Source organism: Paroedura picta, chromosome 14 (assembly GCF_049243985.1).
Source record: "Paroedura picta isolate Pp20150507F chromosome 14, Ppicta_v3.0, whole genome shotgun sequence".
Classification (NCBI taxonomy): domain Eukaryota; kingdom Metazoa; phylum Chordata; class Lepidosauria; order Squamata; family Gekkonidae; genus Paroedura; species Paroedura picta.
In genome coordinates, this window is record NC_135382.1 from 20,076,059 (window position 1) to 20,101,896 (window position 25,838).

Here is a 25,838-nt window from a genome sequence, read left to right on the forward strand (position 1 = left end):
AGATGTAAAGAATAAATTGCGTAACCATGAGTGCAGATAGGAAGCCATGTTAGTCTGTCTGCAGCAGTGGGAAAGAGTGCCTTACAGCCAACCGGCACAATGCCAAAGCATAAAGAGCCCCGGATCCTGAGATCTGGAGTTCTCTACTCTGCTGCTGTGGACGGGAACATCCCCGTTACCTCTGCCATCTGCTGTTTCCGCTGGGCTTTTGTGGCCTCCGTGTAAGCATTGTGGTCAGTCTCAATGATGATTAAGTTGTTGCTCTCGGGGTGGATGACGAACTTCCTGGGTGTGTATTGCAAGGGGAAGGCCACTTGGTTGAAGACGGCGCCAAGCTTCTCTAATGCCAAAATTCTACGGGGCAAAAGAACAAGGTCAAAAGTTAGCAGAGGGACTTCCCCAAGCGCCTCACTGATACTGGGCTGCTTCCAGCCATTGTTCAATACAATCTAGCTGTAGTACTCCAACATTATGCAAATCACAGTGCATATAAAGCACATGAAATACAGAATGTGCGAGCCCCTTCCAGGGAAAACTGGTGGTGCTGTCCCTAAATGGGACCATTCAGCTCCACAAGGGAAGGGCTTGAAAGGATGTCAGCATGGCTCTACCTTAGAGGTGACTGGCAGAGTGAACTCTCCAGGATACACCTCCACTGAAGGTGAATCAGCTAGTCTCCTTACAGAAAAGGAAACTGGCCTGCAAGTGAACTTGAGGGCAAACACTAGGACATGAGACCAGTCCCATAAGGGACTGACAAAGGAAAGAAGAAACCCTCTCTGAGGCGCTTCAATAAACTGCAATATCCTGTATACACACATACCACAGCAGTGGGTACCTGCCACTAACATAAGCCAATGATATTGCCTGAAAATGTAGATTTTGAACATCCTAAGAAAAAAGAGTATATTTTTAAAATTCCCATTAGAGATATACTACTGAAGCAAAAATCGAGAGGTCACCATAGTGGTGACATGTCCTAGACCACTTTGTTAAAAAAAAACAGAACTGATGGGAGTACCTGGAGGCAGGCTACTATGGCTCTTGGAAACTGTAATTCTCCAACATCTTGATACTCCAGCCCCAAAACACCAACACTTCCTATTCCATTTGATATTTATGCCAGAGCCTTCCTCAAAGAGATACTGGCTGCTGGACCCAATGCCATGCCCCTGATGCTCTTTTGGGTCTGGACCCAATTGAATATAGGCTGTTTAGGAACATTTCTTGCAAGTAAGAGCCACTGAGCAGAAGTGTACTGGCTGAGAGGGATTCCAAGAGATATTTATACCTTAACCCAGGGGTAGTCAAACTGCGGCCCTCCAGATGTCCATGGACTACAATTCCCAGGAGCCCCCTGCCAGCAAATGCTGGCAGGGAGCTCCTGGGAATTGTAGTCCATGGACATCTGGAGGGCCGCAGTTTGACTACCCCTGCCTTAACCTGTCCTATTGAAAGATCATTAATTAATCAGCCCTGCAATTCTTGAGCACTTCTCCAAAACCACAATTGCAGTTTGGGGAGTCATAAAGGGAAAGACTGAGGAGGAGCATGGTCTCTGTGAGCCAATCAGAAAGTTACACCACTCTCAATGGCATGCAGATAAAATAGCGGACAGTTTACAGTTCTGAACAAAACTAAAGATGGGGAGAGATGAGCCAAGATAATTTGAATGTTCTCATGATGTTACAAAGAAGGAGCCTTTAAAAATGCTTTTATTAATATTTCAGAAAAATAAAGAATAAAGGAATAGAATAACAACATGTGTCATATTAGTAATCTTCTCCAACTCTATTTTTTGCAATCAGATTTTCATCTTAACAAACACACTCTATAAATAGCTACTTATCAACGTAGTCTATGTAAAAATGCCACTGTTCCTGAAATTTTTCAGTTGGCTTTCGGTTACCTAAACAAGTACGTTTTGCCATTTAACACATTTCTCCAATCTCATCCATCCAATCTGACATGTCCAGTAAGTTCTGATTCTTCCAAACTTGAGCAACCAATAGTCTTGCGGCCATGGTAGCGTGGAAAAATAATTATTTTGCCTGTACTGGAAAGTAGCCTTTGAAGATCAGGGATTCTGTCTCGTGCGTTGTCTGAGAAACCTCATCAAGCTGTTCACCTGAACCACCAGCCTGGCAGTGGAAAGGGAACAAAGATGGGGGGCGGGGGCGGGCATCTGTCTACAGTTACAGCTTCCCGCAGTCTCACAACCAATACAAACTCCCCGACAGTCAACTCGGGTGCTAAGCAATTTTTCTCATTTCTTTCTACCAAGGAAATGGAAGTTATTGTGATCCAGGATTTTTTCTACCACGTAACTGAACTCTGCCCCCCGCCCCCCAATACAACTAAGTACACAAGGCCATTTCCTAACGCTTGGCATTTTGCCGACATATGTTCATTTTACAAGGTTCCGTTTATACTTGTCGGTCATTCAACCCCCATGTGACATTTAACACAGCTCTCTGAACAAAAATAAATTGACTGGCATGAGAGACTGGGAAATTAAGGGCACTGTTTCAGAAACATTTTATATCCATACAGGAAAAATAAAGATAACATTCAAACCTTCAGCAACCATGCCTGACCATCAAAGTAAGGGGTCCCACCCTGCATGCCTCCCTAGGGCAGTTTCAGGATTGTGGCAGCAGCTGCATGCGCAGTTCCCTGCAAAGGAGGCCACAGATCACAGCAGTTGCACATTGTGGAGGATTCTGATCCCAAGCACTCAGCTTGAACAAGAACTGGGGACAGACAGTAGGCTTATGCTGGCCCCAGTTACTCTTTCTTTCCATTGCCCTCCCCTAGAATTTTCCACTAATACGTACCTCAGCGTGTTTGTGGAGATGGCGACGATGCCCTCTGGACACTGCTCGGAGGCAAAGCCAGAAGCAAACTCCAACGTCTCATAGGAGAGAGGGGTTAAGTGGAAGCGGGACTGATAGGAATAACTCAGCCACGACCGACTTGACATGGCCAGCACCTGCACCGGAAGGACAGAGAGCCAATTCAGGGGCAAGCCATCTCACCCAAGCATTGTGGCCGCTCGGCATGTAAGAAAGAGCTCTGCCCAAAGCACTTTGCCTCTGGTAGTCAAGCACAGCCCCAAAGCAAAGTCTCTATGTCCTTGGCAGTCTACCAACACATCACCAAAATCAGGGGCTGCAGAAACCAAAAGCGACACAAAGGTTTCCGGACAACATTCAAATAGTTTGTTCCAACCAGTTTTCCACGTGCCTGCCTTACTACTTCACCACCAAATGCTGCTGGACTGGAAACCTGAACTGAGACTATGAAGTCAGCAAACTCACTGAGGGCCAACTAGGGCAGCAGAAAAAAGGCCGGCCAGGTTGGCTGTGCTCCTTGCTTCCGTCATCTTTTTGGAACCAACTTTGCTGGATTTATTCCGCCTGCCCAAGGGCATGGATAATTTTAGTGTCACGGGGGCATTAAAAGCTGGGATATCCCTGGATCATCTTTGACCACAGTTGTGAACTCGGTGATGCTCCGCCACGGTCCACCCACTATGGGGAGCAGACTTCTTAAAGGGTTGATGTACAGATTGCTGGGATTACCTATCTGGACTGCTTTGAACATGCACGAAAATTAGCATGCAAATCTTTAAAAGGTACGGCAGACAAAGAAACAGGAGAAACAGATACATAGCAAAAAATGCAAGGAAACTGTGGACACAGGAATAGCACCAACAGACTGAACAAAACATCACCCTCACTGGTTTTTGGGTAGGCAATTTTGCAAAAATCACACACACGCTAATAAATCTGCTATACATGACCAAGTTACTCCCTCCTGGCAGTTTCAGAATTAAAATGGCTCCACTGTGACTGATACAACCACAATGCTTTTAAGACTAGCATGCTGCAGTCAGCAATGTTTACATTCCAGAACACCTCTTAAGAGTAACTAAGACACGGAAGCTTCCTCCTCTTCCCCCTTCTTGTACATTAATAGTACACAGAAGCAGGCAGAGAGACTGCCTCTTCTCCCACTAGCTGCCTCACTCCCAAGCCTCTACTAACACAACTTGCACATTTTTTTCTGTACACCTAAATAAAATACTTTGTTTTAAGCAAATATATCCAAGTTCACCATCAGGCCAACATAGATATCTGTAAAACCCTCACCTTTGAATGACTAGATTCAAGTGATTCCCCTTCCCTATTTCTACCTGGCCAAGAAACCAAACCCTATGCTTCCTCCATCTTCCAGCTCCTTCCATACTCACCGCTTCTTGTCCTTGCATGCGGACCCGGAAGAGTTTCACAGGGCGAGAGCCAAGGTACCTGGTTCTTGTGTCAGAAAGATCTCCAGTGACTGGATCAAGGACAGTTCGCAGCAGTACACCGTTCTGGATTGGGAAAGCAGAGAAGGAGAGCCCCAGGGAGAAAAGGAAGATGAACCATGTAAGTTCAAGGTTAGATTCTGCAACGGCTCTGCACCTCCCAGTTTCTGTGCCAGATCGTTACCAGCTTCTAATACAGAGTAAGATGCGCCTTGTTCTTTTTACCACGCCAAAAAAGCAGGCATGGAACTATATAGGCCAGGGGACAACTATATTCGCTGGCAGGGGCTCATGGGAATTGCAATCCATGGACATCTGGAGGGCCACAGTTTGCCCACCCCTGACCTAGGCTATGAGACACCTAGAGCCCACACCTCAAGCCCTCATTGTAAGAATTCCTGCTTTGCTAGAGAAATCAACCCAGCCCTACCTGTTGCGGGATTTGAGACCACCTTAAAGTAGAAGGAACTTACGCCCCTCCCTTCCCCAAGAAGATATCCATGGGGATGGGCAGGGAGAGACAGAAGAAAGCAGAATGGAGAAAAGGCTAGATTTCCACATGGGTGTATAATGCATGGAATAAGGGTTTGTGAAGGTGCTTTATTGAGGGGGGGGGGGCAACGTCAAAGATTCCAGTGCTGCCCCCTATCGTAAGCTGTGAAGGACAGTACTTTGAAAATAAAGTTCCAAGCGCTGAATTGAGGCCAGGGGATCTAGCAGTGAAAGAGTGGGACAATTTCAGACAGGAAATGCACCTCAGATTGGGGAAGTGTGCAGAGGGGACAGACATATAAGTACTTAGCAACTGTTCTTTCCTTTTAAGCAAGAATGATTTCCCAAGAGAGCCAAGGTCGCCAATGCCTTACCTGTAAGCCAATGTTCAGGTATAAGAAGCCAATGGACCCTCTCTCCCCCAATTCATCCTGCTTCTCAGCGCCACCCATCTCAACAATACACAGCGATTCTGGCTGGGCAGGGAGGGCTTGCATACTCAGTGGCTGCAGGCAGTCCTGTGCAAGACAGTAGGAAGACTTCATTGTATCACCTTTATGGAAAGACTTATGTTCTGACGAGACAAAGACTCCGGTTCTCAGCTTGCAGTGTTCCCACTTGAGACTACAGAAGAGGAACTGTATGCGTGGACATTCACTTGTGTGAAAAAATTCCCTGTGCACTCACAGCCTGTATCTGGGGGAGAAGTGAAGCCAGAACCTCACATCTGAGACACTAAAATTTGTATGAGGGGAAGCAAATTATCTCCCAACGAATGTGATCAAAGCTGACACGTCTCATTGAGACTATGCACGGGAGTGATGAGGATCTGATCCTTAGAGAAGGGGTTCTCAACCTCTCATAGCTTACATCACCCCAGTCATGCTATCAGAACCCATGTTCATTTGCATGTTTACAGGCACATTCTTATTATATTTATCACATAGACTAAGGGGAAATATTCACAGCAGCATTGTTGGGGGTATGTTTTATTGCCATGGCTTTAAAACACAATTTTAAAAAATCCTTTTGTAAAACATTATAACAAATGGGGTGATATGTATGTAAGTAAAGCTTATTGAATCATATATGTTTAAAGCTCATAAGCAGTTGCTAGCCAAATACGTTCATAAAGAAGTTACAAAGTTAAGTTTAATTCATATATTTACATCCAGTTAAAATTAATAGCTTCCTTCCTCAGTATTAACATCCACTTTTGGGTAGACTTAGTCAACAGTGGTGAAGCAATGAAGACATACTGAGTTTCAGCTACTGGAAAATGGGAGTATACTTCTAGGAGAGTTGGTTTTTATACCCCACTTTTCACTACCCTAACAATCGCCTTCCCTTCCTCTCCCCACAACATACTCCCTGTGAGGTAGATGGGTCTGAGAGTGCTCTAACAGAACTGCTCTATGAGAACAGCTGTAAGCCAAGTCACACTCCCCAGCTTGCTTAGCTCTTATTCAAGAAGCCAACCGGGAAAAGAGCTTGACCAACATTAGGCAAAAAGCCCATCTCTGGTGACTATAGCCAGTAGTCCTGAGAAATGGTTGTGTATTTGCTGAGCAGATTTACAAACAATGAAACGACAAGGAGCATTCCTCTTGTCCCTACTGATACTATTTGGGCACTAATCTTTGAGTGTCTCGGCCTTCTGACAGTAGGAAGGTGACAAACAGCAGGCGGTTTCTGCATTTTCACAGAGTAGGTGTGAATGAGCCTGGACTGACTTACAAGCACCCTGAAAGAGCTGCAGGGGGATATATACTCTTTGGAAATCTGAGGCAGGATTAGCAGTTTTTCTGTCTGCTTTAGTAGCATGCTGCCTTCCAATATGCTGTTAATGTTTACGAAACCAGTGTATTTCCAAGATCCCAGAAGTCTCCACCTCACTGTCATCTGACAGAAGACACCATCCTGGATCTTCCTGCCACTCCATAACAAAATGAGCAGCTCCAAAGAACAAAATATATGCACACAAAAGCAAGTCTGAGTAGGGACTTACCGAGGGGTCGAGTGAAATGATGCGGACAGTGTTGTCCACCAGCCCAACAGCAAGGAAACGGGAGCGCTGTTCTCCAGGGGGAACGTTGGCTAAGCTCATGCACACCACATCCGCAGACATCTCCTTCCTTTCCGTGTATTCATTCAGCTGCCCTGACTGAATTGGAAAGATGCGCATTTTGACACATCAATAGCAAGCTGCACCCAATATAGACTTATGCATTAATTACAAGGAACTGAGAACTGATACTGAGGTCGCCTCAGTTGCTCCAGTTGGAAGTAGAAACAACATTCTTGGGGCACCCTAGAAACCATCAGTAAGTTTACTGTGGTATGAGTTTCCTTGGACAGATCCCTATATCAGCCAATAAAAGTTAAGCCTTTTACAAATAAAAATCATGGCAAAGTCTAACTGCTTTCTCCAGCCGAGTTTTGGGCTTTTTTCACTTCTCTTTCTTTTTTTAAATTGAGCTCCTTATAGATCTGGGCATCTTTGTTCACTGTTCAAAAGGCAACATGAAGCTTCTGCTCAAAATGCATCCCAAGAACTACTTTTTACCAAACACACTGCAACAGCATGTCAGGAGCCCTGTTCTGCTTGCCATGATAGAAGCCAGATCACATCCCCAGACAGTATTAGATCACGTACCGGGTCCATCTCAAAGTAGACGAGCTCTCCTCCTGTCAGCGCTATCACCACTTGTCTCTGGTTCACAGCACACTTGACAATAGTTTTCTTGCCTGGCGTTTTCCACTCATTAACTCTTTTATCTGCTCTGATATGCCGGATGCCATCTGGATAAACCTGAACGGAAGAAAACAGGGGCCTGTTAGCAGCCAATCCCTTTTCCACCTTCTAGTTATTATGTCAACAATACATTTAAAAGTTACCAGGCTGCATCTGGGATACAATCACAGGAAAAGTCCAACTGCCCATCCCCTCTAAATAGGAGAGCTGCATGGGAAGAAGCTCACACAGCCTCCAAGGGCAAGGGTTAGCACCAGCTTTCTGGATCTGGAAGGTTCTAAAACTAGCTCAGGATAAGGAGTTGGGTTTTATATGCCATTTTTTCACTACCTCAAGGAGTCAAAGTGGCTTACAATCACATTATCTTCCTCTCACCACAATAGACACCCTGTGAGGTAGGTGATGCTGAGAGAGCTCTGAGAACTGTGATAAGCCCAATATCATTCTGCTTGCTGAATGTGGAGTGGGAAATCAAATCCAGTTCTTCCTATTAGAGGCCACAGCTCTTAACCACTACACTGGGACTATATACAGAGAGCACAACCAGGGTAATCTCATTTTCAAGGGATTATCAACAATCACTCGTGCCTAGGGACCAACTTTAGGTCTTTGCTACATCTGCAAGATGGGTGCTGAGCATTCACAAAAGCTTCCTTCCATTTGACCAAAACCAACCTCAATGACCCTTTGCCGGTCCAGGGGTCTGGCTGATTTTCCTGCTCAACCTTCACTTCCACAACCTGTCCATCTTATGGTCACATGTGATCCTACAACTTTCTCCCCTAGCTTGCTTGCATATTATTATTCTTACACTGTTATGTGGTGTTTTTAAAAACAGAATGAGGCAAGGAAGAAAACATATTATTTAGTCAAGAGTAAAGATGACAACATCTTTACAGTGAAGCCATTTGATCCCTCAGAAGAGAACACATTATCATTTGATGAACTGAAGTAACCTGGAAGGCAGGCAGTGAAAGGGGACAGAAGATGAATGTATAAAGGGATACATCCTTACTTGCACCAAAGCATCATCCCCCAACAAGGAGCAGGACAAAGTGGGTGTGGTGCCCAGGAACCCAGAGTCTGTCACTTCCTCTACAGTTTCTCCAATAGACAGTACCAGGGTAGCATTGACGAAGGACACGATGATATAGGCATCAAACTCATCTAATCGGAAAAAGGGGGGAGAAGAGAGGACAAGCATCAATATTAAGGGCTCAAGAAAAAGGGCGTGTTAAGTAAACATGGGCAAACATTCTTCAAATGCTGGAACACACGAGTTCTCCCATCAACACCCTTACACAGAAGTTCATAACAAAAGGTTTATGCTGGATTCCAGAATGTATCAATAATGGCCTCTCAACATACAAACATATTATGCAGGTTGAAGCCACTGTTTGGCAACTATGTGATAAGTCTAACACCAAAAATACAACAGCTCATACTAATCCCTCTGTTGGGGGAACAGGTTATACTCTAGCTCCAAGCCAGACCATCCTGCTCCAAATCCCCAAGGATGCCTGCATGACTCTGTCCAACCCACCAACAGCCCAGGCGATAAAAACTTGGCTAGTATCTAGTTATGTTACTAGTAGATCAAGCTTTCTGTGAGAAACTGATGCTCATGCCAGATATTATGCAGGTAACAAGACCATGCTGTTGAGTAAGTGGCATAAAATGATAAATTAAGGCATTCGGAAGTGAGGCATGGTGGTATTTGAGACAAGGGTCTTCTCTCCATTTATGCAGTAATCCCATTTGATTTGCCTTCCAAAACTTCCAGACTAGGATACAAATGGAGTAAAATACAGTTCCTACCTCCACCCACAACTGTGTATTTGTTTCCCCTTCTAGTTTAATTGGTACTGTGGATGAAAGAAAAGGGAGGCCCCAAAGTCAAAAATAGAAAACAGAGTTCGTTTTTTCCTCACTTGCTGTGAAGCAAAACCCCAACTGCAGATGAAAATTAATTATGTACATTCATTCAAAAACCCTGAACACCAGTGTTAGTTCAAGGCAGCATAATTCAACACATGCATCTGGGATGCTAAAGGTCTTCCCCTGACAATGAATGGGTCCATAAGCAAAGAGAGATTTATTAGGGGCCATTATTAATGCGAGGACCAGAGGAAGACGAAGGATTAAGGAGTTCAAGCTCTCCTTTCCTCCATATATATCCATAAAGTCTAGAAACTGAGGCAAATGATGCATCCATCACCAAAGCCCTACACAGCAGAGATCTGAAATTCAACCCTTGAGAGTATTGTAAGCATCTATTTCCCTCTCCCTCCTTCTCTGCACTGTATACTGTACATCAATCCCTTCACCCCCCAGCCTTTCCATGAAATAAATTAAACTATATTTTAAAAAAAGATACAGAGAGGAAGGGCAGTTAAGCTGCCCTATTCTTCCTTCTCCTCCCTTTCCAAGTCTCCCCAGCCCCTCATATAGCCCGGGTTTACTCCTGAGCATGCCAAACACCCTTCTCTAACCTCCCTATACCTGTTCCCCATTTGCCTGATAGCTTAGCCAGTCTGGTCCAGTTGCAACCTGCAGCTCCTTAAAGGGGCCACTCAATGCTGCCTAGGAACAACTACGATCAAATATCAGCTCAAACAAGAAATGCAGACACGTCAATATCAAGAGCCTGTGGATCATCCTATCCGAATTACTCAAGAGACACAGCAATTTCAAGAAACTGGAATATCCAACATCAGATCAGCAAACCATTGCTAACTCTGAGCTTTTTGGGCCTTCAGTCTCTGCTTGAGGAAGCAGAATGCTAGATAAGAACAAAGGCAGCAAATGGTGCCTTCCAAGCTATAGATCAAGGACTCTGTGGAAATGAAGCATGACCCTGAGGACATCAGCACCAGTTGCTGTCAGGGATTCCCTTTCAAGGTTTGACTAAATCCTAAAGTTCTCTGGTTGCCACAACTGCCTACGACAAGATTTCCTTTAAAATTCTAAAATGTGATCCCGGATATCCAGATTAGCAAACCAGACGTTTCACAAGGCCCTTATGTACTCTTATCACCATGTTAAGCCAAGACCGCCCCCTTGACATTTAGCAACATGGACAGGGATTGTAGGATCACAAATCATCACCCCTCCCTATAGTGTTGGATCCTCTACTCTCCCGACACTAGCCAGAAGTAGGTCTGGCTTTTTCACAGACCCTTGGCTAACACACTGCCTTAACATTCAGTCAAGGGACAAAGATCAAGGATTTATTTTGGAGATGGGAGTATTCATGTAAAAATATAGACACTCATGAACCCCAACATTTTTTGCTCCCTCATGTAGTGAGCTTTAGCTGAAAATGGCTGCATTATCTTTGTAAGAATTCAAATGCCTCCTTATTATTGGCGTAATACAGAACTGCGCAACTATTACCTCTGAAAATTCTTGCTGGGATGACCCAAGGGCTCTGAATAAGAATGCGAGAGACTGCGAACAACCTGGGAGTTCTGAAGAAAATCAGCCTCAAAAACTGCTTTCAGCTACATATCTGTCATCACTGCATTCTTGGCTGAATGTTGCATTTAACTATTCTAATGAGCATCTGTATTATTGTAAACATGGCTGAAGGCTCTGTTATATTTTTAGTGAGACACTGGGGCCAAGATGGCATCACTTCATGGACAACAACAGAACTGAGAAGGGAAATAGGACAGTTAGGAAGTGACTGGCATCAGCAAACAAAACCGATATAGTAAATCCCAACCAACACAAGTAAGTAACTATTTAAGTGTGCCAGCACACTTATCTCCCCATCAAAAAGCGTCTTCTCTCCTGTGTCATGCTACAAACAACTGCAGTATCAGTTTTGGCTGCTAAGGAGAGTGCATTACCTGATGTATGCATGAATATTTCATCCTGAAAGATCCCTGCTACTAGAGACAAGAAGCAACAGCGAAATGAAAGACAGCAGCTGCCAGGCTACGAATACCCCACTTTTCTCTACCCTAAGGAGTCTCAAAGCAGCTTATGATCACCTTCCCTTTCTCTCCCCACAACAGGCACTTTCAGATAGGCAGGGCTGAGAGAGTTCTGAGAGAACTGCAACTTTCAGACAGAAATGAAGACACAAATGGATTACACTATCAAAACACAAGGTTAAAGCATACTTGAATTTCTGATGCTGATGCTCATACTTTAAAAAGTACCGCCTTGCTCTCCCCATGTCATTCCCCAGACTTGGAAAAACCAACCAGTAATCCATATGTAGCTAACCACCAAACTCCGCAGACCCATGCCATCAGAATGTATGGGATTGGGAGATCTAAAGCCATGTGCTGAGTGCTGCTGTAGCCAGACAAACAGCAAAAAACTAAGCTGGACATCATCTACTTCCCCCTCCTCTGTTCACCTAAAAGTAACAAGAGTGATGAGGTATGAGCTAGGAAAGGACTCTCCAGCTACAGGCACTAATACATGCACTACACACGCTTGGAAATTTGGGGCAGCCATTGGAAGAGAGCTAATGACTGACAACTAGACATCTTCTTTCATTAAATGACTGATACTTTACAGCTCTTATTTTGGAGCTTTTATTGGCTGCTATACATATTTTGTGTGGGTTAAGAACTGGGGTGTATTAAAACCAGATCTTTCAAGAAGGCCCTAAAAGGGCCGAAACGCATCACTCTATTGGTTCGCATAGTGCATAGCATACTGGTTTGCAGTAGCCTATGACCTGGATATATGTTTTTAATTCCTAAATTTATTTTTTAAATTGTGCACAGTAAAAGGAATATAATTTTAATAATAATACAGACATTCAACCTTTGAAGGTCATAACTGTTTCCAGTTGTGTTTTTATGGTTCCACTTGGAGGGAATTGCCTGTTCTAAACACGGCAACAAGGAGAGACTTTTGCACACAGAGTTTGTGTTTTCCTTTAGAAACCAATACAGTAACAGGTAGACCTAAAACTCCTTATTGAATTAGGTTTCCAATAATTACTCAACAAACTATTGCTGCTCATCAAGCGTAGGGGTGAGGGAAGAAAAGCACCACACAGAAACATACCATAATCACCACTACATGTGCACACATCTTCATCTTCCAGTACTGACCAGCCACCTGGATAGGGGTGAGGATTTTCCCAACTCTTGGGGGAGCAGGGGACAAAGCAAAACTGGAGTCCAACCTGTCACCTGAGGCCCCCACTTGGAAAAATGACCCCAAAAGAAAAACGTCATTTTAGGCTACTCCTAGAAGGTCAGCTATTGCCAGGAGCAACCACAGTAGGAAATACATCTAGTTGTTGCTAATTTCCTCCAAATATCCTCATAGGCTTGATGTGTGTCCCCCACATCCCAATAGCAAAAATTAGTTAAAGGGAGCAAGGGTTTATAGAAAAAGACCCACTCCGTGTCCTTGCAATTTCTTGCAGAAAAAAGTTCTTGGCTTTACAAGATAGCTGAAGTACTGGTATTAAACAGTTGTTCTGCATAGTATATTCCTACCTGTCTTGTCATAGTTAGATTAATAACAAATCTAAGTGGACCATTCTCATTTCCAAATATGAACAACTGAACAGACCTGCACACCTCATTAATACATAATGAGTTATCCCTTGTGACTCAAACTGTTATCCCAGTGTGATTCAAACTGTTAACTGAAGAACCATCATGTACAGGCATTTACATTCAATAATGGCTGAGATGATTGCAGAGCTGATGATTGTTTCAAGCTAGTAAAAAAAAAAGGCAGATGCATATCTGAACAAAAAAAGTCCTGGCTATGTGAAGCTCAAACATAGATCTTGCTAAGCATCTGTGTGTGGGCAGTAGTAGGGTGAAAGCCATTCTGATCTTAAAATCTCAGGGGAAAAGCTGAGGTCTGATGACATAGCAGTACAAGAGACAAATATCCATGCCTGTCCATACGCAGAGAGATTGGTAGGATTTGTTTCTAAGAACACAGAAGAGCCTTTTGCCTCTCTCTCTCTCTTCCCTGGTTAACCTGTGGCACTGTGCAAAGGCCCCTAGCTGTAGGTACACACCTGTGGGAGGGGATCAGCACCTCCACCACCAGCCACCTGTGGAAGAAAAAAGAAGGCTTGGTATTGGTAGTATGATGGACCACATACCAGCCAAGGTTAGTATTCGTCCTGAAGTGCTTTATTGTATATATATTTGGGAGAAGGAAATTCAGAATTTCAAAAATGGCATACAAATATGATTAATAGCAGTGCAACAATGAAATTTCATGCTGCTTTAATGCATTACAACACGATGAATGTTGGTGTATGTCATGCCAAAGTAAACTATCAGTGATTAAGCATGGTCATGAGATGCATTAAAACATCAACGGTAAAAGAAAAATCTTCTCATGGAGTCTCTCTTCTCCATCATCCTGTAAAGAGAACTGGCCCTGACTGCACATTTATTTATGAGAGGCAGAAGTCTACGTGCAGCACATTTCACACTTTACGGGAAAGAGGTTTGTGTGGAACAGGTTCTGCTTCATGCAAAGTCAACGAATGCAGAAGAGGAAACCCTATCAATGTTATCTCCAGCATTTATTAGACCATCAACAAGGGATCTAGGTATCAGACAATTCTTCTGTATCAGGAAAGCTTCGTCCAAACCAATATCTGAAACGTGAAAATATCCTGAATCTATATATGAAGTAGAATTGTTAGATACTTCCTGGCCACCAGCAGGGGATAGGGAGGCAGAGGTCCCAAATCCAGGCAAGGAAGCTTCTGAAGATCTGGGGATGGGGCCTGGGAAGCAGAGGGTCCTCAGTGGAGCACAATGCCAAATAAAACATCCATTTTCACCAGAGGAACTGATCTTTGCAGTCTGGGGATGGATGAGCTGTAATTTCGCCAAGCCCCACCTGGAGGCTGACATCCCTAATATGGCGACTGGCAAAGGAAGATGTTGGTTTGCTGCAGCTGATGAAAATTTCTACAGCAACACAGAGGCCCTGCTTGAATGCCATCTTCCTCTGACTCAAACATAGTGTGCTAAACAGCATATGAACAAATTAACACACACCATAGAAGAGCCTTCAACATACATAACTAGGGAAGTTTATTTTATTTGCGTTAACATATTTATTTTACATTCAAAACTGAAGCATTCCCCCTTTTTATAACCACGAATACCTGCAGTAAGGAAGAAAAATAGCACCAAAATTCTGAATGAGAACCAGTGGGAGGGATCTGCTGTATTTACCTTTTTCCTTAAGCAAAACAAAAATAGGTCTTGCAACTAAACATGGGCTAAATGAAGCTGCTTTATACCAATGGTACACCTAACTCAACCCCACCTACAGAAAGTAAATCCCCAGAGTCTCAAGAGGACTCCATGAACACCAGCTACGCCAACTAAATAGCCACCACTGGCCACCTTCTCCATACAAAGCTCTACTACTGAGTCATGACATCTCAGCATAAACATCTTGTCTGCAGTTAAGCAGGTTCTGAAACACTGTCTTTCTCTGTGCTGTCCATGAAAGGCAAACAGCTGTGCTACCAGCAAAATCCATGCATTTAATACTTTTTCTTTCACTATCGGGCCAAACCACATATTACTGCATATTCCCTAACATGGAGTCTCTCGAACTTGGCCCACAGCTTCATCAGCCTTAGCACTGGTTTTAAGAACTGGGTGTGGGAGCAGAAGGTGGAGAGCAAGCCAAAGGGTGTCCACAGAGCAATTCCTGCTGGGTAGACTTTTTGGACATAATGCCAGTCAACACAGGGTCAACATAGGCTTTGTGAACATAGGTACTAGTGATTGATGCAAGGAAAGTAGACAAAGATGATCATGCCTATGACTTTTGAGGGGAACATTACTAAATGTGCCTTGAACAGAATATACCACATCACCAGCAGTTCCCCAGAATCCTAGACTACAGACAACATGGTTTCTTTCACACAACATATGCTTCTTTATAGTGCACAGACAGCAGATGTTGACATACTATGAGAAATACCAGACAGAGGAGCTGCATACAGCTTCTCAGATCTCAAACATTGCAGACTTCTCTCCATGCCAGCTGGTCTGCTTTGTAACTTTCACGAAATATTTCCAATTTCTTTCAAACACAGGACTTAAGCTTGCATTTTTAAACTTAATGCCAGCAGCAGCCCTGAAAACTGACATGGAGGCACAGAAGGCATTCTCTCAACACAGGGTCGCAAACAGTTTGAATGAAATAAGGTGACTCTTGAGTCACCACCGAAATTCTAGACCCCAACTCTGAACTTTGAGTATATTAACTCAGAACGACGACTTCCTGGCATCATACACAACAAAAGCTCTTACCTTCAACATGTCTCCTCACTGTCCAGACAGCATTGGGGTTACCAGGCAGCTCTGAGACAGCCATCTCAGATACCTGGGAAGACAGAACATTTCCTTTTGGATCTAAAGCTCAGATCAGACATTTCCTCCAGCAAACGAAGTCTGGTGCTGCAAAGGCAAGAACCGAACCTGCAGTTCTCATTTCTGAGCAATACTATGCACCTGAGATTGTTTTGCACCATCAGGTCATTGGCCTACCAACCTAGTTGCTCTTGCCATGTCCTCAGAATGGGGGCTGTCAAGGATTGAACCTTCTGTTTACAAAGCATGTGCCAGTCAGCTAAGCAACAGGTCATGCATGTCTTCTGATGGAATAAGTTGGGTGGTTGTCTAGGTCGTAATAAAGGTATATACATTCCTCTCAATCACACATAACCCAATTTACAGCAACCAGCTTCAAAAGAAAGCTGGCAAATTCCTGTCTCAATTGACACAGGTGGGCCTGACTCCCAGAAGAAAATCCAGACACAGATCCATAAAGCCACAGCTCTGATCGAAAATATTGCACCCTGCCTCTCCTGTCATTGCCAGTAGGTTACAGTATCAAGCAATGCCATTTGCTCCACAAGACTGGCAGACAGAATGAAGATGCAACCCCTAAGAAAAGCTTGCACCAATAACCCATCAAAATAGTGCAAGACTGGCGTCTACTGTGGTCATCAGCAGCCACCCACTTCTCCACTGGCCTTCTTACCTCAAGTCCATGTCTTAGGACCCTCAATGATGATCTAGGTCCCCTTCCACAGGCCACATATAATTGGGGCGTGTCTTCATTAGCCAGATCAGCTATCTGTCAACAAAGTCAAAGAGATTCAAAAATAAACAACCGGGAAGGAGGGGCTGCCCCATTACAAACTCCTTCAAGATCATCTTACTGGAAAGTGACAATATTTTACTCTGTTATGAACATGTATTATTACACTAATATTATGCACTGCAAAAGCTAAGAATAATAGGAATACTTTCAGTAGAAACCCAAGCCTTTGATAGGATCCGCCGCATCATTAGATAGCAATGGACAGTTACTGTGAATTAAGCTCACAGCAACTGCACACGGGTAGTTTATCACTCAGAAGTAATGAGACATTTTTCCATTTCTGTTTCACTGGTGTTTTAATACCCACACTCAGATTGGTGGAAAAAGTCATAGTGCAATTGGCTAGACACACAAGTTCACAAGAAGTAGTACACAACACCATGGTGAGCAGCTATCAGCCACCAAGTCTAGTTATCCCACAGCATTCTTAGGAGCTGGAGGGCTGAATTGTAAAATGTCAACCAGATGTTGGTTAGTTTTAATGGCTTAAGCGAAGTGTGAGCACTCCACACTCATATCACATGCTTTTGTATTCTATCTATCTATCTATCTATCTATCTATCTATCTATCTATCTATCTATCTATCTATCTATCTATCTATCTATCTATCTATCTATCTATCTATCTATCTATCTATCTATCCCGCCCTTCCATAAGGCTCAGAGCGGTTTACATACAACATGGGGGATACATGGAACGAATTAGTACATAACATAAACAACAACAATCCAATAACACAATTTCAGTGATCATAAACAATACAACAGCAAAAGACTGGATTTAAAACACAGCTACCGACTTCAGGGCTGCCAACTTCTGCCTTCTAGATTAGCTCTTGAATCTTGTTAGGAGAAGCCAGTAGCTGCCTTTCTATTGCTGTGAGAGAATTTAGTCCCTTCCCACACTTATTTCTAGTAAAGTGCCCAAAGACCAACTGGCAGGGGTGGAAGAACTACATCAATTACACTAAGAGCATTATAATACTGCTCCTTGCAGAATCAAGATGAAAACAGACCCCAACCATGCCTCCCTTCCAAAGCCCTTAGAAATTCCTGTTCAAAAATTAAGTCTGGTGTAGCGCAGCAGACTAAATCTGATCTTCATGGCCCCCAACACCCCGCACCACCACTCAGATCCTCAGACAATCTATGACAAACAACTCTTCAAAGAGCAATTCTTTTTTCTACTGCTGCCAGTATAAGTTTGATAATGGGCAATTAAATGCAAAACATAACCCTGAAGACAGACATGAACTGTAAAATGCACTATACCTGACAGCACAATATTGGAGACAGGCTGTCCAGCTCATCCACCAGCACCAGGTTCTTGAGAGGCCGTGGCTGGAAAAAGAATGTGTCTCCTTCTTCCAGGGGCATGGCAGATGAAAACTCTGGCTCCTCATCATCATCTCCCAGGTGAGCAATTTGGTACAGGTAACTGCCAAGATGAGACATTTAATCAGCTATTGGTTGTTCATTTGTCAATTTGCAAGCTTTGGTGGTCAAAGACCCTTTCCCCCCTTTGCACCAGTGAAACATCTGGCTGGATCCAACTCAACACTTTACTGTTTCAGTTCTGGACAAGCATCAAGGCTGCTTGCTTGAACAGTATGAGCAAAGCAAAGACCAAGTTGTCTGCACTGAAATCCCCAGTTGAACTCCTCCTAGGGTAACCAAGACAGGGAGCTGTAGAACTTTAGTCTTTTCTCTTTCACTTATGGCAGCTCAACACCACCACTTGTGAAGTGGAAGGCAAGAACAGCAGTCATGCAAAAGGCTGCCTTAAAATAGAAACCAACCCTGCAAGTGCTGAACAAATGGCCATTATTTTATTTTCTGTCAAAGAGTGACATTTTCATCACGCAGCTACAGCAGAGCGCTGTGGGCTTGCTTAATGCAAATGCCCTCTTCTTATTTCTGGGAAGAATGAAGAACCCCATTTGTCCAGAATGGAACTGGAGAACAGCACTTCACTTTCCAAGACATTCCCAGTACCTGAGAAGCAGAATGTCACCAAAGGAAATCTCTTCCCTTGAAGGCACAGAGATGAATGATTATCCCTTTATTAAAGCATCCTCCTGGCCATTTTAATACAGCTCTATCACAACCAAAAGTCAGGGACCATACATAATGCTTATACATAAAGCTTTAGGAGGCAGTGTCCTGCCAACCACAGATTAGGTCTGCCTTATCAAGCCCAGAGCTGATTTGTGGAGCCCTGGATTATATTTCTGAACGGAGTCTTTAAAAACCAACAAAGAGACCAGGCTTTCACCAGTAGCTCCAGCTCTTCCTCCTATCTAGCCAGTCCCTTCTCTTCCCCCAAGACAGGATGAAGGGGTGCAGCATTTCCCTCCCTTAATCCCTCATCCACCACATGTTAACAATGTCCTGATTTGAAGGAAGGGGCAATCTAATGGTAGCTAAACGCATATTTATGCCTGCAGAATGCCAAGTTGGAACATTGAGCACAGCCTGAGAAGGAAACTGAAGATTTTCCTTACTGGTTGCCGAATTCAGAAGCCACAAAGAGGAAGCCAGTTTTCAGCACACACATGGCAGCAGCTACAGGAACCGTGTCAAAGTACTTCAGTCGAATCTCTGTGACCTGAAACCAACACAAAGGAGTTACTGCGTGAATCAGATGGGACTGGCTCAGTGAAACAATCCAGATTCTCTCCCACTCGCACCACAGTAAAAGGGTCACTGAGACTTACCATGTCCTCATCAGTCTCCAGTGTGATTTTGAAGATATCGCCTTGCTCCGTCTGAGCCAGGAAAAAGAACATGGACTTGGTCTTGTGTGTAGCAGAGCAGACGAAGATCATGCCTCTCTCAGGGTCATCCAAGTCATTCTGTTACAGGGAACATAGTATCAGACACCCCAAAACAAAAGACAGCCTAACTGGATCATCACTCCAAGCTGCCTGCCATTGCCACTCCAACGCTTCTGCATCCATTTTGGATGAATTTTCCTATCTTCCCAAGTCCAAAATCCTCTACCATCCCCTAGTCTCCAAACACTTTCTTCAAGATGACTTTACTCAAAGCTCATTTCTACACCAAGGTTTTTCCGTTTCACATATCTCTGGCATTGAACACTGCTGCCCACTCATCTTCCAGCTCCTTAGCATCCTCTTTCTTATTCTCCCATCATAGTCCTCTTCCTCATTCCCTGTTCTGCAAAACTAATCTTCTGCTGCCTCACCCCTTTTTACTTCTTACTCTAATTTCTGCGCCTTCTGATAAGCTCTCCAAACCCTATCAAACCACCTTCCTCTCTTCCACAAGACTCATTCACAAGCATTAAGTAACAATACTCAAACTTTCCCTTCCAATGCAACCGTCTTGTAGTAGCCTGATCAGAAGGGAATGTCATCTCCATGGCAAACTTCAGAGAAGAGACATAACCTCATCATATCATGCCATTCCAAAGTTGCAAACTTGGCTGTGCTGCAAACAGGAACAGCTTTTCCATCTATAAGTGAGCTGAGACCAGCTCTTCCCCTTGTAAGACTTTCTTAGATGTGGCTGCTTCTTGAGGAAAGAACAGAAGTTCTAGACAGGGCTGAGCAAGATCAGATGCTCAACCCTCCCCTACCCTTTGCCCAAGGTTCTTCAAGAACTTCTGCCTGGGGAATGGACTGAATCTTGCCCAAACCCTTTGATTATTAATGGTGAGCTAAGTTGTGAGATGACATACAAGCCGTTTGAAGAAAACAGGGTATGCATATTTAAATATTAGGATTTCCCATCTCAACTAGCCAAAATATCAGTAAAGCAAAGCTTTATATAATTGGCATTATTGTTTCAGATTTTAAAGTTTTTCTGATTAAGAGCGTAACCATCATAGGAGGACCCTGTAGCCTTTCCACATTATGAGTTAACTCACTCACTGGAGTAAGAGAAAGTATAACAAGATGAGTTGCTGTACTCAAGGATTCTAAAGTCTCTTCAATGGTAGAAACTAAATGTGCCCTTCTGCTACTTTAGGCATATTTTCTGTTCCCACAACTAAGCCGTAATGCATTCCCACAACATAAATTCCCTATACTCCTTTTTTCCTGCTGCCTAAAGAGTATCCAAGATTCCAAAAGACTCTTACCCTTCTTCTGGGAATAGGACATCGAATATCTGGCTGGTCACCAAAATTTTTGTAGGTAATGTAGTTTTCTGAACAAATCAGAACCCCGCTGGGACCATCAGAGCCTCCAGGGACTAAAAAACATTAAGATTATATAAGAAATTAACTGAAAGATCCTAGACATAACTCACAGAAAAGTTTCTTTCTTGTTTAATATTTGCACAAGCTAATTCTTGGATGAGGTGTTAAATGAATGAGGAATTAATGAAACCAAAATTTTCTTCAGCAACCATTCACTTAAATTGCTGGGCAACCCAGACCCAAAATCATCCACTCCTTCCAAACTTCACTGACACACAAGACCCAGATGAAAAACTGGAGACATGTGGGAGTGCTCTGAAAAATCCTATTACATCATTTTCTGTGTATTTCAATTTGTCCACAAATGTCCATTTTTGAGAACCCCTCCCTCCTTTTGCTCCAAACATTTATAGAAATTTTACATCTCTACTCTTATATCAAATCAAGTGTGATCAGAGAATAAAATTATCTGGAGCAATTCCCAGAGAACAGGTCTGATGTCCTTTCCCATGGATATGGTGGTACCTGTTATAAGGAAATTGCCATGTTCCTCCAAGGGTTCACTGTATTTCCTGACCACGTGATTCAAACCCAGATCTAGCTCATAAAATGTCAACGTCTGCTGGGTATTGGCCGCTGCTTCTCCTGTGGGATCATTGTCAGCTTCCTGGTAGGGAATTTAAAAAAATCAGCTAGGAATCAATTTCACAGTTTGACTGTAACAGAGAACACTTGAAATCTACACAAACTTAAAAGAGAGTACCAATAATATATAAACAGTAACATTTAACAAAGGGTTAGAAAAATACCAATCAGCACAACAGTCATGAAAGTCAGTGCAAGGATCCAGCAATTCAAAGCCTGAATAACTGATCTCAAAATTAACACTAACACCTTCACCTGATGCAAGCAGCAGCCACCTCCATAAAAGAACCACTAGAACCAACATTGCCTGCCTGTGTAAGCCATTCTTGGTCAGATTGGCAGTTCCCACCTGCACTGAGCTTCTGCCAAGACCCTCAAAAGCATTAAGGGAACATTCTCTTCTCCCAGGATACATGCAACAGCTCCAGAGCTCTGCCAGTTCCTCAGGGGCTACTGTCATTTGATGCATTTCTGGTCGAGAAGAAAATGCAGCCACAATGACGGAGTTTCCCCAAACACTTAATAATATTTAGAAAGTTGGACTAAACTTCCTGGCAACTACTGCTACCACACTCAGGAAGGTAGCAAGGCTCTTGGGTGCCGAGTCCAGTTCTTCCCTCCCTATCCAGCTTCCTATTAGTCAGCAGCTAGGGAACCCTCCACTCTCAACTTTACAAATTACATACAGCTCACAGACCCTTTTTTCCTCCTCACCCAAAAGGCCTTATGTCAAGATTTCCTATGTCATCTGAGCATGGAACTGGGATTACTGTACTGGGCAGGTAGTTGTGAATTTCCTGCATTCTGCAGGGGATTGGAATAGATGGCCTTGGGAGTACCTTACAAATTTTTGATTCTACAATCCTAAGTTTTATAACATAGCTGTAAATATATGCAAAATACCAATTAATGTTAAGAACTCGCAGATGAGATGATTCGCTGCCCTGTAGATGTTTGGTCACATAATGTAAATTAATATTATGTTGACAAACATCCTACCCTATCTGCAAGCTCAGAAAAATGTACATGATTTTCCATGCCAACATTTCATTCTCACAACGATCTCGAAGTAATTTAGACTGACAGGGAGCATCCAGCCAAAGGTCATCTAAGAAGCAAAAGGGGGCCTGGAACACCAGCCTCTCCAGTCCAATGTAAAGCTGCTACTGCAAACTCCCTTAATAAAAGAGCTAATTTATCATTAAAAAGCCAAATATCTTAAACTCACGTCATGTTTACTGATCCCTATTTTTACTTCATGAAAGTTACAACAAAGACAAGCAACCTACAGAAAACGTATAACTAACATGGCACATAATAATAATCTTCAACAGTTAATGTACAAAGTCAGAATAATCTAAATAATAGCTGCAAGTGAGACGAGACAAAGCAGAAACAGATGTGTAGTTAGAGTAACACTAACGGAAAGAACATTTTCGTAGTACCTCATAATCCATTTCCAGACAAGCAAACATTGGATTTTCAAACCCAACATCAACTCCTACTACATGGTAAACCAAGGTGTTGGCCTTATGAGCTTCCAATGGGGAAGAAATGGTGAGTCGAGCCGCGGCATCTCTGTTCAGAATATACACTAGTTTCTGTTTCTCAATGGCACCTACAGACAAAAAAAGGGAAACATTATTTTCCATGTCAGGAATTAAATATGCAGTGTGGCGAGCTAGCTATGCAAATAAGTATTCCCCCCTTGCTTATATAAGAGCAACCAGCAAGGCCCATGGGCCTTTGCCACATGAGAGCTATACAGAGTCATCAGGACTGCAATCTTGTGTCAATGAACAGCAGTGTTCTGTTGACCACATACATAACCCTTTATCACCTTTGTGCCTACTTTTTCTTCCCTCACGGGCAAGGGGCTAATTACAAACCTAAGCCAGAGACAGTTTTCACAGGCCAGCTTTATTTAAAACATTAATGACACACTCCCACCCATTCAGTTCTCGTTTTCCAACTAACTGCTGCAAATCTCTGCAATTCTACTATTTGGGGGGGGGGGGGGGGAAGCTGCATGCAAATGGAAAACCTTTACTTATATTGATAACCTGATCAGAAATGGATTCATTGTCCTCAAGGCATATTTCAGAGAAGAGACATGAATACCTAATCATCATTTCAGGCCAAAGGGTGGGGGTCAACTAACCTCTGTCCAATTGAAATCAAGGCTATTTGTATACTTTTAAAGAAGAAATAATGAATCTATGTTACTGACCCAGTTTTCACAATCTCAGATAGACTACCATTGCAGAAACAAGAACCATAAGAGAACAAGGAAGAATTCTGGGTTATTACTGGGGAGGGGGGGGCATCCATAGAGTTCTTCCACTCCACTCCCCTAATCTAGCGCCTGTTGTATTCCTGAATGCAACAGGCTTGGCCCCTCATATTATTATATAAATAAAGCAGTTATTTTTCAGTGTTTATTTTTGCTTTCTTTACACTGTAAGCCTGTTTGTTAGTTTAACCTTTACTTACTTATCATGACAGCTCGTCCCTTAGGATCCACAGCTAAGTACTGGCCAGGGACAATTCTGCGACAGCCACTCTTGCCAAAAGTTTCCTGGTGAATCTTCTCAAATACATTTTTGGATGGCTGGTACTCCAGGATAACAATGCGCCCCGAGTCGCTGCCCACCACAATATAGTCTTTTGTCCCACCAGTTAACCTGAAGGCCATAAGGGAGCGGATGATTCCAAACACCTCTACCGTCAGCAAAGTATGAACCTTTCCAGTGTTTGGATCAGGACGCAGCAATTCTAAGATCTTCCCGCGGGAAACAACAATCTCTTGCTGTTTTGTGCCTAAGCAAAATAATGAGAAACTGATTAGTGATCAAAACACGGGAAACGGCCACCAGGAAGGAACATTATAAGGCATCCATTTGTGACATCTAAAGACTGAAATGTACATGCTGCTCTTCAATCAAGTTCCAAAGTACTCAAACAGACTGGTTTTCATAACCGTAAAGAAGAGAACAGAGAATGCAAGAGCAGGTGTACTTTAATTACATGGCAAGCTTGGAAAATGCTGTATAATAACTTCGGAAAAGCATTTGCTCCTCCATCATAAAGCATCATACAGACCCTCAATCTCCTACTCTCTAATCCAAGGGTGGCCAAACTGTGGCTCTCGAGATTTCCAAGGACTACAATTCCCAATGGCCCCTGCCAGCATGACCAACTGACAGGGCTCATGGGAATTGTAGTCTATGGACATCTGGAGAGCCACCATTTGGTCTCTCTTGCCTTAAGCCAACAACTCCCAGCATGGTGCCCACCATGTTCCTCGGAATGCACTTCCTGACCCCTTCCACCTTGCAACATCATTACTGTTCTAATCAGAAGGGGGAAAAATATAGAGATTTAGAAAAAACAAACACTGTAACATTAAACTCAGTACCTGAAAAGTTGCCATGGATAGCATAGCTAATGCCAGTAGCTCTCTGCAGAGTTAGGTTGTAAAGAAACATTGTGGCAACAGATTATGCTTTCACTTCACCTCAGTCCACCTGGCAGAAACAAATACATAAAACAGTTTTAGATATTTGGAGTTTATGTGAAACGTGCTTGTGAATATTGCTCAATAGCTCAAAAGCTCAAATCTTCCCAAGTCAAATCAATATGTGTATTTCCAGTCCTCCTGCAATGAAACAGTCTTAAAAAGGTAGCCACTTGTTAACACGCAAAAAAAACCCTGCAACTCTACCAGTTCTATGTTTAATAAAAACTGGTATGTTAACACAAACTCACAAGTTACAAAGCAGAAGGAAATAAAGTTCCCCTCAAAGCGTTGCGCAAAACTCTAAAACGCCTTAGAAGTGCAAAGATCAGAAAAACGGGATGAGAATTCTATTTTAAAATAAAAACTAAAACAATTCTGCAGGGCATGTAAAATACAGCTCTTCAACCAAGCTTTCAGTCAAGGCCAAAGAAACTACACCAACTGGAGCCCCCAGAACCATCATCATCACATCAGCTACAGCACAGGGCAACTCCTGATCTGGTCACAAACTCTGTAAAGTTTGCATTTATAGTTGTGCAGTTAATTGTTGAGTGTGATACAGTTATACTATTCAATTATAAGGTTTTAATGTTGCAATGTTCAGAATGTTAAAAAAATTATATTTGTTAATAACAATGCTTCTTGTACTGGACTAGTGCCACAGTAAATTTGGAGTGAATTAGGAGCCGTGAAAACCCATTGTAAACTGCCCTGAACTGCAAGGGAGGGCAGTATAAAAAGGTAATGAAATAAATAAAAACTTGTTGCTAGCATTAATTTTTATGAACTTCATCACCCACTC

At 43.1% G+C, this 25,838-nt stretch overlaps 1 protein-coding gene and 1 non-coding gene across 4 annotated transcripts in view; both read right to left on the bottom strand.

The window, feature by feature from the left end:
* The window catches only part of SF3B3 (splicing factor 3b subunit 3), a 32,686-nt gene that overhangs the window by 5,854 nt on the left and 994 nt on the right, over positions 1-25,838 (bottom strand). For all 3 annotated transcript variants that reach the window (XM_077309715.1, XM_077309714.1, XM_077309717.1), the window contains exons 2-18: positions 24,935-25,043; positions 24,010-24,336; positions 22,962-23,134; positions 21,397-21,538; positions 20,812-20,924; positions 19,424-19,561; positions 19,211-19,314; positions 17,979-18,144; positions 16,584-16,679; positions 15,851-15,923; positions 8,575-8,726; positions 7,461-7,616; positions 6,813-6,968; positions 5,179-5,322; positions 4,256-4,378; positions 2,838-2,992; positions 180-354 (exon numbers count right to left, since the gene is read on the bottom strand). In XM_077309715.1, the coding sequence (XP_077165830.1) occupies positions 180-354; positions 2,838-2,992; positions 4,256-4,378; positions 5,179-5,322; positions 6,813-6,968; positions 7,461-7,616; positions 8,575-8,726; positions 15,851-15,923; positions 16,584-16,679; positions 17,979-18,144; positions 19,211-19,314; positions 19,424-19,561; positions 20,812-20,924; positions 21,397-21,538; positions 22,962-23,134; positions 24,010-24,336; positions 24,935-25,004 (2,463 nt within the window). In that variant the 5' untranslated portion in view covers positions 25,005-25,043. The remainder of the gene's footprint in view (positions 1-179; positions 355-2,837; positions 2,993-4,255; positions 4,379-5,178; positions 5,323-6,812; positions 6,969-7,460; positions 7,617-8,574; positions 8,727-15,850; positions 15,924-16,583; positions 16,680-17,978; positions 18,145-19,210; positions 19,315-19,423; positions 19,562-20,811; positions 20,925-21,396; positions 21,539-22,961; positions 23,135-24,009; positions 24,337-24,934; positions 25,044-25,838) is intronic.
* LOC143824115 (small nucleolar RNA SNORD111) lies at positions 23,576-23,657 on the bottom strand. The gene has a single exon (XR_013226699.1). It is a non-coding gene; the product is annotated as a small nucleolar RNA SNORD111 (small nucleolar RNA).